Source organism: Periophthalmus magnuspinnatus, chromosome 3 (genome assembly GCF_009829125.3).
Source record: "Periophthalmus magnuspinnatus isolate fPerMag1 chromosome 3, fPerMag1.2.pri, whole genome shotgun sequence".
NCBI classification, from domain to species: Eukaryota; Metazoa; Chordata; class Actinopteri; order Gobiiformes; family Gobiidae; genus Periophthalmus; species Periophthalmus magnuspinnatus.
This window is the reverse complement of record NC_047128.1, coordinates 749,205-768,079: the sequence shown is the minus strand read 5'-3', so window position 1 is coordinate 768,079 and position 18,875 is coordinate 749,205. Positions and strand designations below refer to the sequence as shown.

The window sequence follows — 18,875 nt, the reverse complement described above, 5'->3', positions numbered from 1 at the left end:
CACCAACAAACCTGAACTTGACCCATGATTCACATAACTTTTTCCGGTGCCTTTGAGAAAACTTTAGGAGATCCAATTTCCTTTAGCGCCTCCATTACTCCTCCGCCCCATAGATCAGAGCGAGGTTGTAAATCGCTGGCACCTCAGAGGTTGGATCTGGACCCGAGCGAGGTGCCAGTCCAATTAGCACAAGACTTAGCCGCCGCGGTAATGAAGTAATCAATAAAAGGATAGACTTATTTACCCAGGACGTTTCCAGATGGCACCTCCTCCAGCTCCTCCAGCTCCCGCCCCATCAGGAGGTACAGGCCGCCCAGCGTGCACAGGGACAGGTGGGGGGTGTCCGGGATGGAGTCGGACTGGGAGTCACAGCCCTCTGGCAGCTGGGATAAGGGAACAAAACAAAAAAATAAAACAGGAATTAGACCAGGCCTGTCGTCTCACCCCAACTGTACTGACAATACTCCACCTGCAGGGGGAGCTCCAGCAAAAAAGTTTTTTATATATATTCAAAAATCTGAAACAATGTACATTTATATAAAAAACTCATTCAGTTTGGGTTTTTTTTTGTTGTTTGTTGTTGGTTTTTTCTTAAAGAGGAGGTATTTACTTCTCTGGAGTATTAAAGAGGAGGTATTTACTTCTATGTTGTATTAAAGAGGAGGTATTTACTTCTATGTTGTATTAAAGAGGAGGTATTTACTTCTATGGAGGTATTAAAGAGGAGGTATTTACTTCTATGTTGTATTAAAGAGGAGGTATTTACTTCTATGTTGTATTAAAGAGGAGGTATTTATTTCTATGTTGTATTAAAGAGGAGGTATTTACTTCTCTGGAGTATTAAAGAGGAGGTATTTACTTCTATGTTGTATTAAAGAGGAGGTATTTACTTCTATGGAAGTATTAAAGAGGAGGTATTTACTTCTATGTTGTATTAAAGAGGAGGTATTTACTTCTATGTTGTATTAAAGAGGAGGTATTTACTTCTATGTTGTATTAAAGAGGAGGTATTTACTTCTATGTTGTATTAAAGAGGAGGTATTTACTTCTCTGTCGTATTAAAGAGGAGGTATTTACTTCTATGTTGTATTAAAGAGGAGGTATTTACTTCTATGTTGTATTAAAGAGGAGGTATTTACTTCTGTGTCGTATTAAAGAGGAGGTATTTACTTCTATGTTGTATTAAAGAGGAGGTATTTACTTCTATGTCGTATTAAAGAGGAGGTATTTACTTCTATGTCATATTAAAGAGGAGGTATTTACTTCTATGTCGTATTAAAGAGGAGGTATTTACTTCTCTGGAGTATTAAAGAGGAGGTATTTACTTCTATGTTGTATTAAAGAGGAGGTATTTACTTCTCTGTCGTATTAAAGAGGAGGTATTTACTTCTGTGTTGTATTAAAGAGGAGGTATTTACTTCTATGTCGTATTAAAGAGGAGGTATTTACTTCTATGTCGTATTAAAGAGGAGGTATTTACTTCTATGTCGTATTAAAGAGGAGGTATTTACTTCTGTGTCGTATTAAAGAGGAGGTATTTACTTCTCTGTCGTATTAAAGAGGAGGTGTTTACTTCTATGTCGTATTAAAGAGGAGGTATTTACTTCTGTGTCGTATTAAAGAGGAGGTATTTACTTCTCTGTTGTTTTAACTGTGACACTTCACATATTTAGATCCATGTTTCATTTTATTGTTTTGAAAATTCTAAATTCGCCCAAATCAAAGTATTAACATGTTTTATGAGTTTCACTTTCGTTTTTGTCACTCTGAGTCCAAAGCCCCGCCCCCTTCACGGCGCTATCACATCACAATCAGCGTTAATGAAACTACTGCACATCACACCAGGTTTGTGAAGCTGTAGTGTGTTGTTTTGTGTCATGTTTTTGTATATTTATGGAGGATTGTCGTGTGGGAGCGTGGGTGATGTAGGCTTGTGGGCGGAGCCTCGTACAGGAGGGTTTGAATAGGGCCCGGGAGAGATCTCTAGATGACTCAAACATGCATGGACGACTCTAAAACCTCTGCACACGTGTTTTTGATGAAGAACAGAGTCAGAACATGGGAAAAACGCACAGAAAGTCAATTTTGCAGATCACCTCGTCTTTAAGGATTACAGCTCTAAATTCGACCCTAGCAGACGCGTTGGTTTCCCCATTAGCGTCTGATAAAGTGCAGATGGTCTGGCTCTGATTAAACCCTGGATTAAGACGCGTTGGACGTGGCCAGGTCTGATTGTGCTGCTGTGGTCCCTGTTTTACAAAAGTAAGAGCCAGAGACACAAGAGACTCGGATAAAGACTAGAGTGAAAGGGCCCGTATTAGACTATTAAAGGGCCCGTATTAGACTATTAAAGGGCCCGTATTAGACTATTAAAGGGCCCGTATTAGACTATTAAAGGGCCCGTATTAGACTATTAAAGGGCCCGTATTACACTATTAAAGGGCCCGTATTAGACTATTAAAGGGCCCGTATTAGACTATTAAAGGGCCCGTATTAGACTATTAAAGGGCCCGTATTAGACTATTAAAGGGCCCGTATTAGACTATTAAAGGGCCCGTATTAGACTATTAAAGGGCCCGTATTAGACTATTAAAGGGCCCGTATTAGACTATTAAAGGGCCCGTATTAGACTATTAAAGGGCCCGTATTAGACTATTAAAGGGCCCGTATTAGACTATTAAAGGGCCCGTATTAGACTATTAAAGGGCCCGTATTAGACTATTAAAGGGCCCGTATTAGACTATTAAAGGGCCCGTATTACACTATTAAAGGGCCCGTATTACACTATTAAAGGGCCCGTATTAGACTATTAAAGGGCCCGTATTAGACTATTAAAGGGCCCGTATTAGACTATTAAAGGGCCCGTATTAGACTATTAAAGGGCCCGTATTAGACTATTAAAGGGCCCGTATTAGACTATTAAAGGGCCCGTATTAGACTATTAAAGGGCCCATCTGACTGTATTTTCTGATCTGTTCTAATGTCGTTTCCTCGTCACACACAGACCTGGAGTTGTGTTTTTGTTTCATTCTCACATGTTTAACACACAAAAACACTCTGCTCCACCTTGTGATGTCATCATGTGGTGATACAGGAAGTGCTCCACTGTGTTTTTAAACTCCACACACCTTCATTTATAGAATCATTTGGATCATTTCAGTCCTGGAAATCCTCACAAATCTCGACTGAACTAAAGGTAAAAGGAGCTGTTCACTTTGGAAACTCACACTTGATGACATCACAAGGTGGAACAGGGTGTTTTGATCTTTGGAGATGTTACAGACTTATTTGAACGATGTGGCTTGAAGCTTATAAAAGTCAATTCTGTGAAATATAGAACCTTTAATGTCATGCTACGGAACACTGCAGGTGAAGCAGAAACACGGAGACAAGCAGGAGGCAGACGACCACCAGAAAAGTTACATAGTGCATCTTTAAAGCTCCTATATGATGCAAAACTGACTGTTGTAGCTTTAATCCATGTTAGTGCGTCAAAAACAGACCTGGAGTTGTGTTTTGTTTCATTCACACATGTTTGAGTCACTTTATTATTCGTCTGTAACATCTACAAAGATCAAAATGCGACGTTCCACCTTGTGATGTCATCAAGTGGGAGTTTTCAAGTGAACTCCTCCTTTTACCTTTAGTTCAGTCGAGATAAGAGACAACTCCAGAAGCTGAAATGATCCAAATGATTCTATAAATGAAGGTGTGTGGAGTTTAAAAACACAGTGGAGCACTTCCTGTATCACCACATGATGACATCACAAGGTGGAACAGAGTGTTTTTGGTTTGAGAGAAGAACTAAATATGCAGGGTTTGTGTGAATGAAACAAAACACAACTCCAGGTCTGTTTTTGAGGAGGTAACAGCATTAGTCCAGTCCATTTTGTCTCATTCAGGACGTTTGTATAAAAAACTGACCATTTTTACAAAGAAAAAACCTGAATTTTACAATAAAAATCATCAAATTGAGTCGTTGAGTCGTTCAGTCGCGTCTGCCCACTGCCCCATTAGCATATTCATCTTTAAACCTTTTCAAATGAAAGAAAGACACGGTGAAATTGGCTCGAGCGAGTGTTGTGGCGCTGTACTCCTGTTACCGCGGCAACCGGATACAGCGGAGCGCGCCGGCCATTCACGACTTAAGTGAGTGAGAAGTGACGGGGGACGTTTATGGAGAGTGATTTAAATTTACTCTGACAAGTAAAAAGGGAAAAACAGCTGAGCAAAAGAAGTTTAAATTTAGCCAATTTACTCAGGACTTTAGACAGAAACAAACCTGAACTTCAGCGAGTTTAAGGAGGAGGAGGAGGAGGAGGAGGAGAAGGAGAAGGAGAAGCAAGAAGCAAGAAGCCAACGTCCACCACACAGACAGCTAACATGCTAACGCCACGGGTCAAACAGGAAGTGATCATGGACGCTGACCGCTGCTTCAGACTCATTCTGGTCTTAAATGTTCGTATTAACCCTCTACATGATCCTTTATTTCACTATAACCGGTCCACTCCGCTGTCTGTCATTTTTTTTTTTTTTTTTTTTTTTTTTTTTTTTTTTTTTTGAGTTTATTTATTATTATTTTTTTTTTTTTAGTTTTTTGGGGGGGTTTTAAGTTATTTTGACTTCATTTATTTATTTTTTTCAGTTCTTTTGAGGGTTTTTTGTGTGTTTTTTTTTGCTATTTTGAGTTGTTTTTTATTATTTTGAGTTTATGTATTTATTTGTTATTTTGAAGTTTGTTTTTTAGGTCATTTTGAGGTTGTTTTTTTCAGTTCTTTTGAGTGTTTTGTGGGTTTTTTTTGTTATTTTGAGGGTTTTTTTTTCATGTTTTTTTGTTGTTATTTTGAGTTTTTTTGTTGTTGTTTTTTGTTTGTTTTTTTACTTTGTTTTTTTGAATATCTGTCCCCTCTCTCTGTCTCTGCTGCTTCAGACTCATTCTGGTCTTAAATGTTCGTATTAACCCTCTACATGATCCTGGGGTTTTTATTTCACTATTGTGTCTGTAAATCAAGATATGAACATTAATAACAGACAAATCAGGTCCATCTCACTCCTGATTGGCTCTTTGGTTGCTATGATACTCGCGGGTGACGTCACACTCTCTTATATCTTTACACAGTCTGTGAACTGAGTCTTGGTTTAGTTCTCTCCTCCACCTTCAGTCGTGTCCTGTCTCTGTCCACTCTGTTTGTCCACTCTGTCCACTCTCCCAGTGCATTGTGGGACATACTATTCAGACGTCACTAAAGCGTGACCCCTGAATAGCGCCCCCTGTGGGCAGAGTGTGCACATCCAGACACAGCCACGTTGTGATTTCACACAGAATCTGGATCTAGAGCTTGAATTCTGTGCAAACCAGACGTGAAAATAGAATCAAAAGTTTTATTTCCCTGCTCTGAAAATCCTCGTTTTCACCTTCCCCTCATCCCCGCCCTCTGTGGTCTGTTTCAAATGTGTTAATGGAGACGTCAGTGTGTCATTTTAATAAAAAAGGAACAAGATAAAACATAATAAACACAAAGTGAGAGTTAAACCGCACGACACGTTTGATTTAATTTAAAAACATTATGTATTTAAAGGGGAAGTGTGACGTTTGGGTTTTGCCGTTTCCATTTTTAAACTGAACTTTGGGCAGAGCGAACTTTAAATACCTCCTGGAGAATTATAACTTGAACAAAAACTTAAATAATACAAAAGTTAAGATCTAAAGGTCTGAAGGGTTTAAAGGTTCAACAGAGTGAGACGTCAAACTGCGAGGATTAAATCACTGACACTGCTTCATGAATCTGTAACGAGACGATTAAAGGGGCGGGACCTGAGCTTTACTGTTTGAAAATGAAGAACTAAACAATTTTTATGTTTAAAGTCCCATGATGCACTGCTCTCATCTGGTCTAATGTCGTTTCCTCGTCACAAACAGACCTGGAGTTGTGTTTGTTTGTTTTTTTTGTTTCATTCTCACATGTTTAACACACAAACTGTTCTTTTCTCGAACTGAAAACACTCTGTTCCACCTTGTGATGTCATCGTGTGGTGATACAGGAAGTGCTCCACTGTGTTTTTAAACTCCACACACCTTCATTTATAGAATCATTTGGATCATTTCAGTCCTGGAGTTGTCAATCTTCTACTGAGCTAAAGGGAAAAGGAGGAGGAGTTAACGTGAAAACTACCACTTGATGACATCACAAGGTGGAACGTCGCATTTTGAGCTTTGTAGATGTAACAGACTAATAATAAAGTGTCAACTCCAGGTCTGTTTTTGATGCACTAACATCGTCAGTGTAGTCAGTTTTGTGTCATTTAGCGACTTTAAAGCCTCAGTGTGTGACTTTTCTGCCAAAAACAGACTAATATCTCAAAACTAATATCTATTTTTTTCATTATGGATGTTTTTATTGCACTGAAAACCTACGTCCTTTCTCTGAGTGGGCTCGCATCTCCACAAACCTGACTTTTAACTGGACATTTCAGCTGAATGTTCCAGAGTTTGGCTTTAACTTTACAAACACAAACACAACACATCCAGGTCTGTTTTTTTGTGGAGAGAACAGTGTTAGAACATGGACTAAAGCTCCAAAGAGTCACTTTTGTGTGATACAGCACCGTTAAAGCTTCAGTGTGGAACTTTTCTGCCAAAACATGGACTAATAGACTGAACTAATATCTATTTTTGTTCATTATGGATGTTTTTTATTGCACCGAAACACATAGAAAAACCTGTGTTCTTCCTCTGAGTGGGCTCGCATCTCCACAAACCTGACTCATAATTAGACGTTTCAGCTGAATGTTCCAGAGTGTGGCTTTAACTTTACAAACACAAACAAAACACAACACATCCGGGTCTGTTAAACCTGTGCCTCATGTTCCTCACTCGTCGTAATTATTCACAGTGATGAGTTTATAAGCTGTTTCTCTACTTTCACAGACCAGAGCGGAGAACATTAGCATGCTAACAGCTCACTTCCTGATTCCTGATTGTTTTTTACCTTAAATTTGTTCCAGGGCAAAATCAATTTCCCTCAAACAGAAAAAGTCGTGTCCCGTCCCTTTAAATTTTCAGGATGAATTGGGTCAGACTTTTTTTTTTCACATTTCCTTTTCAAACATTTGACGTTCTCTTTCAAACACCAGTCAAAACAGATCGCTCAGGTTCGCAGACCTCCGCCCAGAGGCCTCTCCGCCCTCACGTGACCTCCCTCCACACCTCCCTAAAGCAAACACACCCCACCCGCGCCTCCTCCTCCGCCTCCTCCGCCTCCTGCTGTTTTCAATGGAACTGTACAAAAGTTATCTTTGTTTCAGGCTAAAGACGAGTCCAAACTGTTTTCTGAAGCTGAAGCGTTTCAGATGTGTCTAATGTGAAGCAGACGAGGCCCACGGCAACGGGCGCCAACGAAAGAGAGGAGCGGTTTGTATTTACACAAGTGGACGAGTAAATACCTCTGTCTCTACCTCCTCTGTCTCTCTGCCTCCCCCCTCTGTCTCCACCTCTCACTCTCTCCATCACCCCCCCTCTCTCTTTCTATCTCTCCTCCTTTCTCTCCTCCCTCCCTCCTCTCTCTCCTCCTCTCTATCTGCATCTCTCTCTCTCCTCCTCTTTTCCTCCCTCAGTTCCTCCACTCGCTCCCCCCTCTTATCTTGCACTCTCCTTCTCTCTCTCTTCTGCTTCTCCCTTCTCCCCCCCCTCTCTCCCTCCCTCTCTCTCTCCCTCCCTCCACCCTCTTCCCACTCCTCCTCTTTTCTTTCTCTCTCCCTCCCTCTCTCCTCCCTCTTTCCCCTCCCTACTATATTGCTCCCTCCCTCTCTCCATCTTCTCCTCCCTCCTCTCTTCTCTCTCTCACCCCTCCCATCTCCTCTCTCTTCCTCCCTCTCCTTTTTTCTCCCTCCTCCCCGTGTGAGGAGGTGAGGGGCATGTGTGAGGAGGAGGTGTGGAGGAGGTGTGGAGGCGTGTGTGAGGAGGAGGCGTGTGTGAGGAGGAGGCCTGTAGGAGGAGTCTGTGTGGAGGCGTAGTGATATGGAGCTGTATTTACCGCGCTCAGGCCCTGTGCCGGGTCGTACTTCGGTCCCAGGACATAGACCCTCTGTCCCGGGCGCAGGACGCCGCTGTAGACCCTCGCAAAGGCCACGAACTTCTCCCGCTCCTCCTGCTCCTCCTCGGCGTTCTGCTCCTTCTGCTCCCTCTGCTCCTTCACCTCCAGAGCCGCCATCTTGGACTCCACATCTACGAAACAAATATGAACTCAACCAAACTGCAGGGGGCGCTCTCTGATAAAACAGGTTTAATGGAACAGTTTCATTTGAGGAGGACGACACTGCTCCTGAAGATCAGACCATCAGCTGTTTGTCTAAAAGGAGATGGGGTGTGTTCTTGTGTGTTTATGTGTGTGTTCTCGTGTATATTTCCGTGTGTTCTCGTGTATATTTCCGTGTGTGTTCTCCTGTATATTTCCGTGTGTGTTCTCATGTGTGTTCTCGTGTATATTTCCGTGTGTGTTCTCGTGTATATTTCCGTGTGTGTTCTCCTGTATATTTCCGTGTGTGTTCTCATGTGTGTTCTCGTGTATATTTCCGTGTGTGTTCTCGTGTATATTTCCGTGTGTGTTCTCGTGTATATTTCCGTGTGTGTTCTCGTGTATATTTCCATGTGTTCTCGTGTATATTTCCGTGTGTGTTCTCGTGTATATTTCCGTGTGTTCTCGTGTGTGTTCTCGTGTATATTTCCGTGTGTTCTCGTGTATATTTCCGTGTGTGTTCTCCTGTATATTTCCGTGTGTGTTCTCATGTGTGTTCTCGTGTATATTTCCATGTGTTCTCGTGTATATTTCCGTGTGTTCTCGTGTGTGTTCTCGTGTATATTACCGTGTGTGTTCTCATGTGTGTTCTCATGTGTGTTCTCGTGTATATTTCCATGTGTTCTCGTGTATATTTCCGTGTGTTCTCCTGTATATTTCCGTGTGTGTTCTCCTGTATATTACCGTGTGTGTTCTCGTGTATATTTCCATGTGTTCTCGTGTATATTTCCGTGTGTTCTCCTGTATATTTCCGTGTGTGTTCTCCTGTATATTACCGTGTGTGTTCTCGTGTATATTTCCATGTGTGTTCTCGTGTATATTTCCGTGTGTGTTCTCGTGCATATTTCCGTGTGTGTTCTCGTGTATATTTCCGTGTGTGTTCTCGTGTGTGTTCTCCTGTATATTTCCGTGTGTGTTCTCGTGTATATTTCCGTGTGTGTTCTCGTGTACATTTCCGTGTGTGTTCTCCCATTTACCTAAAGTTTAATTCATGTGATTTTTCATGGAGGTTTGTGAGACAGAACTTTATTTGAGCCTGAATCAAACGTGAGTCATTTCGGTTCATTCTTAAGTTTCAAACATAAACTCAAATGTCAAGTGAATGGACCGAGTTCAAGTCCCATTAACTCTGCTCCATCCTTCAGAATGTGCGGTTTTATGGAGCTGGACTCAAACTCCAGGACTGGAACTGGAATGAGCCTGAAAGAAAAAGAAGGACTCACGTTGACGGTGCGATTCCAGCTCCCACAGAAGAATGCTGCCCTTGTGTCCTTGGGCAAGATTTAGAGAGAGCGTTTCTATTTTTCACGACTTAAAGCGCTTTAGGTCAACACACATTCACACACAGACACCGACGCGAGGGGGGGTCAAACGTCTTTGCCAAAGGACACAACGACAGGATTCATTTGTGGGAGCTGGAATCGCACCGCCAACCTGTGGGTCAGTGCACCAACGCTCTACCAACTGAGCCACTGTCACCGATTTAATATCTCCAGCAGAAAATGAGTCTCAGAACTGACTCAATCTGAAAAGAATGACAGACTGTTTATATAAATGAATGTAGCTAACATGCTAGCCGCCGCGTTACAAACAGGAAGTGATCATGTGCGCACTTCCTGCTCCATCGACTCTGGCTCCGATTCACTTTCTATTGAAAAACTGTGTCCCCTCTGTCTGTATCTGCTGCTGTGTTGTGCGTCCTGATTGGCTGTTGGACTGTAGACCATTGTGTCGTGCGTCCTGATTGGCTGTTGGACTGTAGACCATTGTGTCGTGCGTCCTGATTGGCTGTTGGACTGTAGACCATTGTGTCGTGCGTCCTGATTGGCTGTTGGACTGTAGACCATTGTGTCGTGCGTCCTGATTGGCTGTTGGACTGTAGACCATTGTGTCGTGCGTCCTGATTGGCTAAGGAACTGTAGAAAAATGTGTCAACAAATTTACATAAACGTTGGATCTCAGTGTGACTCTGAAGTGCTGTACGTTTGCGATTTGTTTTCTCCCCGACAAAACCCACAATGTCGATGAAACGTTCTGCACCGACAAAGACGCCTACGAAGGTTTGAACTTTGAGAGAGTTTAAACGAGAGAGAAATGTGAGAAAATGTTAACGCCTGTGTGAGAAAAGTGTATAAAGTGTGTGGTGAGGGGAGAGAAAAAAAGAAAGAAAGAAAAAGAAAGAGAAAGAAAGAAAAAGAAAGAAAGAAAGGAAGAAAGAGAAAAAAGAAAAAGAAAGAAAGAAAGAGAAAGAAAAATAAAGAAAGAGAAAAAAAGAAAAAAGAAAGACAGAAAGAGAAAGAGAAAAAGAAAGAAAAAGAAAGAAAGAATGAGAAAGAAAGAGAAAAAATAAAAAGAAAATGAAAGAAAGAGAAAAAGAAAGAGAAAAAAGAAAGAAAGAAAGAGAAAAAGGAAGAAGAAGGAAGACAAAGGAAGAGTGTGTGAGAAAAGTGTATAAAGTGTGTGGTGAGGGGTTTGACAGACAAAAACAGAGAGAATAATGTAAAAAATAAAGCGGATTTCACCTGTTGTGGGTTATTTTTAGAACGTGACCCCCGAGATAAACCAGGGGACAGTGTAATCCAATTTAAAATAAAAGATCTTTATTCAAAGTCTGGTGCAAACATAAGTATAACTGTTAAAACCGTCCCGTCCTGGTGAATCTCTCTGACTTGAGGACGTCCTGTGCAGCAGACGGGACACGTTTGATTCCGGCGCCGTGTCCGACTCACCTGTGTCGGTCGCAGACGTGTGGTCGTCGGGCGGTCCGGCCTCGGCTTTGACCCTCTCCGCGTGCCTCTGCCTGGCCAGCTCCCGGCGCTGGGCGATTTCTTCCTGGGTCAGCGGTCTGGACACAAGCACGGGTCAAATGTGACAGATGGTTTTGGAGGTTAAAGTCAGAGCAGAGAGGAGGAGGAGGAGGAGGAGGAGGAGGAGGAGGAGGAGGAGAGGGAGCGAAGAGCGGGTTTAAAATGTTTGTTCAGTTGTTAAAACACAGAAATGTACTGAAATAAAAATGTCAATATTTAGACTCAGCTTTAAAGTTTAAGAAAATAAGAATGTATGTATTTTGTGTTAAGTCGTTTGAGTAAAGTAAACATCGATTTACATCATCGACAAAATGGACTTTCTGCATGTTCTGACGCTGATCTTCATCAAAAAACACGTGTGCAGAGGTTTTAGAGTCGTCCATGCATGTTTGAGTCATCTAGAGATCTCTCCAGGCCCTATTCAAACCCTCCTGTACGAGGCTCCGCCCACAAGCCTACATCACCCACGCTCCCACACGACAATCCTCCATAAATATACAAAAACATGACACAAAACAACACACTACAGCTTCACAAACCTGGTGTGATGTGCAGTAGTTTCATTAACGCTGATTGTGATGTGATAGCGCCGTGAAGGGGGCGGGGCTTTGGACTCAGAGCCACAAAAACGAAAGTGAAACTGATAAAACATGTTAATACTTTGATTTGGGCGAATTTAACATTTTCAAAACAATAAAATGAAACATGGATCTAAATATGTGAAGTGTCACAGTTAAAACAACAGAGAAGTAAATACCTCCTCTTTAATACGACATAGAAGTAAATACCTCCTCTTTAATACGACATAGAAGTAAATACCTCCTCTTTAATACGACAGAGAAGTAAATACCTCCTCTTTAATACGACAGAGAAGTAAATACCTCCTCTTTAATACGACATAGAAGTAAATACCTCCTCTTTAATACGACAGAGAAGTAAATACCTCCTCTTTAATACAACATAGAAGTAAATACCTCCTCTTTAATACAACAGAGAAGTAAATACCTCCTCTTTAATACGACATAGAAGTAAATACCTCCTCTTTAATACAACATAGAAGTAAATACCTCCTCTTTAATACAACATACAAGTAAATACCTCCTCTTTAATACAACATAGAAGTAAATACCTCCTCTTTAATACGACAGAGAAGTAAATACCTCCTCTTTAATACCTCCATAGAAGTAAATACCTCCTCTTTAATACAACGTAGAAGTAAATACCTCCTCTTTAATACAACATAGAAGTAAATACCTCCTCTTTAATACCTCCATAGAAGTAAATACCTCCTCTTTAATACAACAGAGAAGTAAATACCTCCTCTTTAATACGACATAGAAGTAAATACCTCCTCTTTAATACCCCATAGAAGTAAATACCTCCTCTTTAATACGACATAGAAGTAAATACCTCCTCCTCTTATTTTTACTTTTACTTATATTTTTGCTCCAGTATTTGTACTTTTACTAAACAAAATGGAGTCCTTCTTCCATCATTCAAGTTTTTTTTGTTGTATTATTCCCATTTTATCAGCTCAGTTCACAACTTCGTCCTGATCCCAGTGGGAATAATCCAGATTAGTCCAAGAAAACAGCTGGACAGCAGCGTTAACCTACGGACACGGCTCGTTTATCTCGTCTGACCACCTCCGCCTTCGCTCTGGACTCTAAACACATTTCCTGGACGCTCGCAGAGTCCGGTCAGGAGGGCAGTGGGATTATGAGAGCTGAAAATCATTATCCGCACATTAGTTTAGCAGCAACCTGACCCGAGCGCTTCGAGTGGGCTCTGTGGCGACTTCAAACGCGCCGCTGTAACCACGGCAACGCAGCTGTACACAACCGAATGGACGACGTCACCGCTTTAACAAAAAACACACATTATCCTCCTACACGACGGCAGCAGAAGCGCGTCGACCCGTTCTAACTGGAGCATTATTTCGTTAAATTTGGTAAAAGAATAGGTAATGTGGTCGGGCGAGGAACACCAAAGTGACCACATGAAAGTCAAGATGGCGTTAGAACGATGTCACCGCCGCGCAAACAAAGGCCCAAACGCACAAACGCACACACACACAGGCCAGATGTTTAATTAAAAAGGGGGTTTCCGTTATTCTGAAGTCATTTTTAAACAACATCTGTGAGACGAGAGGTGGAGAAACAGAACAGAAATACCACAGACTGTTTATATAAATGGACAGAGCTAACCTGCTAGCCGCCGCGTAACAAACAGGAAGTGATCATTGGCGCACTTCCTGCATGACCCTGGGGTTTTTATTTCACTATTGTGTCTGTAAATCAAGATATGAACATTAATAACAGACAAATCACACATGTTTTATCTCATAGATGTTCTAAAACCCTCAGAACCGGTCCACTCCGCTGTATGTCTTTTTTTTTTCTTTTTCTTTTTTTAAGTTATTTTGAGTTTATTTATTATTTTTTTGTTATTTTGAGTTTTGTTTTGTTTTTTTAAAAGTTATTTTGACTTCATTTATTTATTTTTTTCAGTTCTTTTGAGAGGTTTTTTGTGTGGTTTTTTTAGTTATTTTTTATTATTTTGAGTTTATTTATTTATTTGTTATTTTGAAGTTTGTTTGTTTTTTGTCATTTTGAGTTTTTTTGTTGTTTTTTTTTAAGGTTTTTTCAGTTCTTTTGAGTTTTTTTGTGGGTTTTTTTTTTTTGTTATTTTGAGTTTATTTTTTTAACTGTCTCCTCTCTCTGTCTCTGTCTTCAGACTCATTCTGGTCTTAAATGTTCGTATTAACCCTCTACATGATCCTGGGGTTCTTTTTTTTTCTTTCTTTTTTTTAAATTTTCTTTTGAGTTTATTTTATTTTATTATTATTTTTTTTTTCAGTTATTTTTTTTTTATTTTATTTATATTTTTTATTGTATGTATTTTATTTTTATTTTTTTTAGTTTATTTATTTTGTTATTTAGATTTTATTTTATTTTTTATTTTTTTAAGTTAATTTTTTTGTTTTTTGTGTCCTCTCTCTGTCTCTGCTGCTTCAGACTCATTCTGGTCTTAAATGTTCGTATTAACCCTCTACATGATCCTGGGGTTTTTATTTCACTATTGTGTCTGTAAATCAAGATATGAACATTAATAACAGACAAATCAGGTCCTTCTTTCCCCGAGGTCGCTCCTGTTAGCGTTAGCAACAGGTTTGATTGACAGTGTTGCTAAGCGCTCGCTCTCTGCTAAACAAGTGGTGTGGGCGGGAAGGGCCTCGCTCCTGATTGGCTCTTTGGTTGCTATGATACTTGCGGGACTTTTTTAGTTCTGATACCTACAGTAAATGAGTATCTAGTTTCGATACTAGTTTTAGTATTGATTAGTATCTGATTTTTGATACTTTTGACGACCCTAATATGCAGATGTATTTATTTTTTATTTAACCAGGAAAGTTCCATTGACATAACTCAGCACAGATCAAACAAAACACCGCGCTTAGCAACGCTGTCACTCAAACCTGTTGCTAACGCTAATGCTAACGCTAACAGGAGCGACCTCGAGGAAAGAAGGACCTGATTTGTCTGTTATTAATGTTCATAGACAGAGAGAGGGGACAGTTTAAAAAATAAATAAATAAGCTAAAAAAAACAAAAAACAAAAAAACTAACAAAAAAAGTCAAAATAACAAAAAAAAGTCAAAATAACAAAAAAATTACAAAAAATAAATGAAATCAAAATAACAAAAAAAAATAAAAAAAACTGAAAAAACTCAAAATAACCAAAAAATAAGTAAATAAACTCAAAATGACCTAATAAAAAAAAAACTAAAAAAAACAGAAAAAAAGAAAATCCTCAAAATAACTAAAAAAAAAAACAAAAAAACCTCAAAATAACTTAATAAAATGAGATAAAACATGTGTGATTTGTCTGTTATTAATGTTCATATCTTGATTTACAGACACAATAGTGAAATAAAAACCCCAGGATCATGTAGAGGGTTAATACAAACATTTAAGACCAGAATGAGTCTGAAGCAGCAGGTTTAGTTTTCAAACGTAAAAAGAACGTGCAGAACGCGGTGGCTAGCAGGTTAGCGACGTCCGTTTATATTCACAGTTGATGGGTTGGACAAAGGTCATTACATTAGAACAGATTCTCTGGACTTTTGGTCATTTCATTTTGTCCGATTTACAGTCTGGGTTTAATTATTTGTCTAAAACTCAGAGCTTAGATTTGTTTCTATCATTTTCTTTCTTTTCTTCGTCGTCCAGTTAAAGCCCAGACTCATTCCAAGGGGCACGACATACGAAAATATAAGAACCTGAGACGCAAAACGACTATTCAAATAAGACTTTTTCACTTTATTTGCCTGTTCAATATCTATAAAGCTTTGGAGGAAGTGTGGGATGAGGTTAAAGTAGAATTAACTCAAACTACAGAAGCCTCAGAGGGTCAAAAGACAAACTGCAAATTCAGCTGGTCAAAAAAAATACGTCCATCCTGAAGGTTTGTTAGACAAGACCCTCCACCCACAAAACAACTGCAGTGTGTGCGTTTGTGTGCGTTTGTGTGCGTTTGTGTGCGTTTGTGTGCGTTTGTGTGCGTTTGTGTGCGTTTGTGTGCGTTTGTGTGCGTTTGTGTGCGAGTGTTGTTGGATGTGTGAGGGGCGGATGGCGCAGAGTGGCAGCCTCGCCTCTGTCAGTCTGCCCCAGGACGGGTGTGGCTGCAATAACAGCAACAAAACACAGAGGGATGAAGGAAACATGAAGAGTAAAAGTGACAGAAGTGTCTGGAAACACGATAAAAACTCAATGCATTATTAGTATTAGCAGTAGTAGTAGTAGTAGTAGTAGCAGTAGTAGTAGTAGTAGTAGTATAAATGTTTAAACGTGTATAATTGACTCCTTGAGCCTCTTCTGCTCACACACACAGAGGCTGTTTCTGTTTCTGTTTCTTTAGACATTGTACAAAATGGAGAGCTGCAGTTTGGCTGGTTTAGTCTTGGAGAGCGACGGCTGTAAAACGTAATATCCTCAGATTTTTGTTGCATTTAGAATCCGACAGCGCAGGGTTATGTCCAAGTCACCTCATAAACTCCATCGAAACCAAACACATGGCCGTGAAAACACACAGCGACGCAGAAAACACAGCCGTTTATTTCTGATTTTAGTTATTTGAAGGTATTTCCAATGTTATACACCAAAAAACAAAACAATTTAACTTTGTTTCAACTTGGACTAAATTAAATGGAAGGCAAACAGACGCTGAAGTTCACTGAGGCTAAAGCAGTTATAGCGGCTAATTTAGAGTCGAGTATCATAGCAACCAAAGAGCCAATCAGGAGCGAGGCTGTTGAAGGTAACGCCCCTTCCCTTAGCAAAGCTGCACTTCTGGTTTAGCAGGGAGCAGGCGCTTAGCAACGCTGTCAATCACACCCGTTGCTAACGCTTTAAGACCAAAATTAGTATAAATAACAAAAAAAATAACTAAAAAAAAACTCAAAATAACAAAAAAACCTAACTCAAAATAACAAAAAAACAAACTCAAAATAACAAAAAAAACTCGAAATAACAAAAACAACTCAAAATAAAAAAAAAACTCAAAATAACAAAAAATAAATAAATGAAGTCAAAATAACTAAAAAAAAGACAAACCTCAAAATAACTTAAAAAACACAAAAGAAAAACCCTCAAAATAAACAAAAATAAATAAATGAACTCAATATAACTAAAAAACAAAACAAAAATACCCTCAAAATAACCAAAAAAATAAGTAAATTAACTCAGAATGACCTAAAAAAAAACAAAATAAAAAAAAAAACAACAACCTCAAAATAACAGAAAAAAACAAAACAACAACAACAAAAACCTCAAAATAACTTAACAAAATGAGATAAAACATGTGATTTGTCTGTTATTAATGTTCAGATCTTGATTTACAGACACAATAGTGAAATAAAAACCCCAGGATCATGTAGAGGGTTAATACGAACATTTAAGACCAGAATGAGTCTGACCTAGAGGACACGGTTTTTACATAGAAACTGAACTGGAGCCAGATTCCGACGCTCACTTCCTGTTCCGAACGCGGCGCTAGCAGGTTCGCTACGTCCATTTACATAAACAGTCTTTGGTAATGCCTCATTCATCAAACCTCATAAAACTGCAACTAGGGCAGTGAAAATACATAAAGCTGAAAGAATATCCGACCCAGTTTCAAAATTCCGTCAGTTTTCCATGGCTTCGGCAACTGGAAATTTGGCGATTAATATTCATCATTTTCCAGGATGTGTGGCTTAATAGTTAATACTCGAAATCTGCTGAAACATGAAAACTGCGCTCGCTTCAGCCCCGCGGATCAGTCACTGAGGTCAGATGCCTGGTAATAATGGGAATGCCAGCGCTGGTTTGTGCTGCGTCCCGATGCGGTTATGAAGTAATAGCTTCCAAATTCTGGAGCAGGACGACGGCGACCGCAAAGAGCAAAAAAAAAAAGAAGAGGAACTGAAAGTGCTCTGGAAAATCCGAGCGAGCGTGTTTGTCTGTGTATGCGTACGCGCTTATTATGGAGTTTTGTCGTTTCGTTTTTGTTTTTATGACTTTTTACGGTTGCATCTTTGACAACTCCAAACTTCCGACGTGTTTCCCGTAATTCCCTCGCTGTCGTACGTCCAATTAAATCTCATTCCTCACTTGTAAATCTGCATTTCTACGTCGGGAATATTGAAAATTTTAAATCCAATTGTGGTACATTAACGCAACGCTCTAAGATCCCAAACTCTCGGCTCCGAAAAGAGGAAAAAAAGAAGCCGCCGGCAGCATTCACAGTATAAATATGGATTCGGAATTTTGTGTTAATCCCACAAGCAGAGGAAAGTATGTACGAGGCGAGCGCCGACATCTGTGCCGTGTCCATTATAATGCGGTTCTGTGTAGAAGATGTCATCGCTAATCCAAGGCGTTTCCACGTTTATGTGCCAGCGCCGCAGGGCCGAGCGCCGGCGCAGGGATCACCGGGACAAAGACTCGTGCCGATCGTGCCACCGGATAAAACCGGGACAAGACGGAGAACGCGCATGGAAAATTTAAATCTGGCCTGTTGTGTTTGTGTCTATAGTTATAATCTGTGACACCTGTGGATCGTTATGTGAGAATTTGGACATTTTGAGTTGCGGTGTTCATCTAAAACGACTGTGGTGTCATGACGATAAAGAGGCGTGTCGCTGTGGCGCCCCCTGTGGACAGACGCACGTCGCACTAGAGCAGAGCGTTTTTAAACATTTGTACCAAAATGACGACGCGACGCTGCAGAATCCGACGAGTATCAATGATTAAGAAAATAAAACTGGAGAAGGAAGAGCGGACGTCACAGTGGGCGTGTCACAGTGGGCGTGTCACAGTGGGCGTGTCACAGTGGGCGTGTCACAGTGGGCGTGTCTCAGTGGGCGTGTCAAAGTGGGCGTGTCCCAGTGGGCGTGTCAGTTATTATTTTAAAACTAAAGGAAAAGGCTTGATACTCACTGATGCAGATTTTGACACCACAAAACCACTTCTTTTAGAAAACGGAATATCATTTTAAACTCAAAAATTATGTCTGCATGTGTGTCTATGACGAGATGTTCAGCAGTTGCCGCGGTGACACACACATACACACATCAGCGCAAAATGCAAACGGGATTTAAAGAGATTTACACGTTCGTTTTCTCGGTGATCAATCCGAGCGTTAATTGGTCGTGTTTAAGAGTTTGATTTTACGTACGTCACAGTGGGCGTGTCACAGTGGGCGTGTCACAGTGGGCGTGTCACAGTGGGCG

General features: G+C 40.3%; 1 protein-coding gene across 1 annotated transcript in view; it reads right to left on the bottom strand.

Annotated features, from left to right (window-relative positions):
* The window catches only part of efl1 (elongation factor like GTPase 1), a 189,007-nt gene that overhangs the window by 125,986 nt on the left and 44,146 nt on the right, over positions 1 to 18,875 (bottom strand). Inside the window, exons 12-14 of the mRNA XM_055229179.1 lie at positions 11,024 to 11,139; positions 8,034 to 8,224; positions 245 to 383 (exon numbers count right to left, since the gene is read on the bottom strand). Coding sequence (XP_055085154.1) covers positions 245 to 383; positions 8,034 to 8,224; positions 11,024 to 11,139 — 446 coding nt within the window. The remainder of the gene's footprint in view (positions 1 to 244; positions 384 to 8,033; positions 8,225 to 11,023; positions 11,140 to 18,875) is intronic.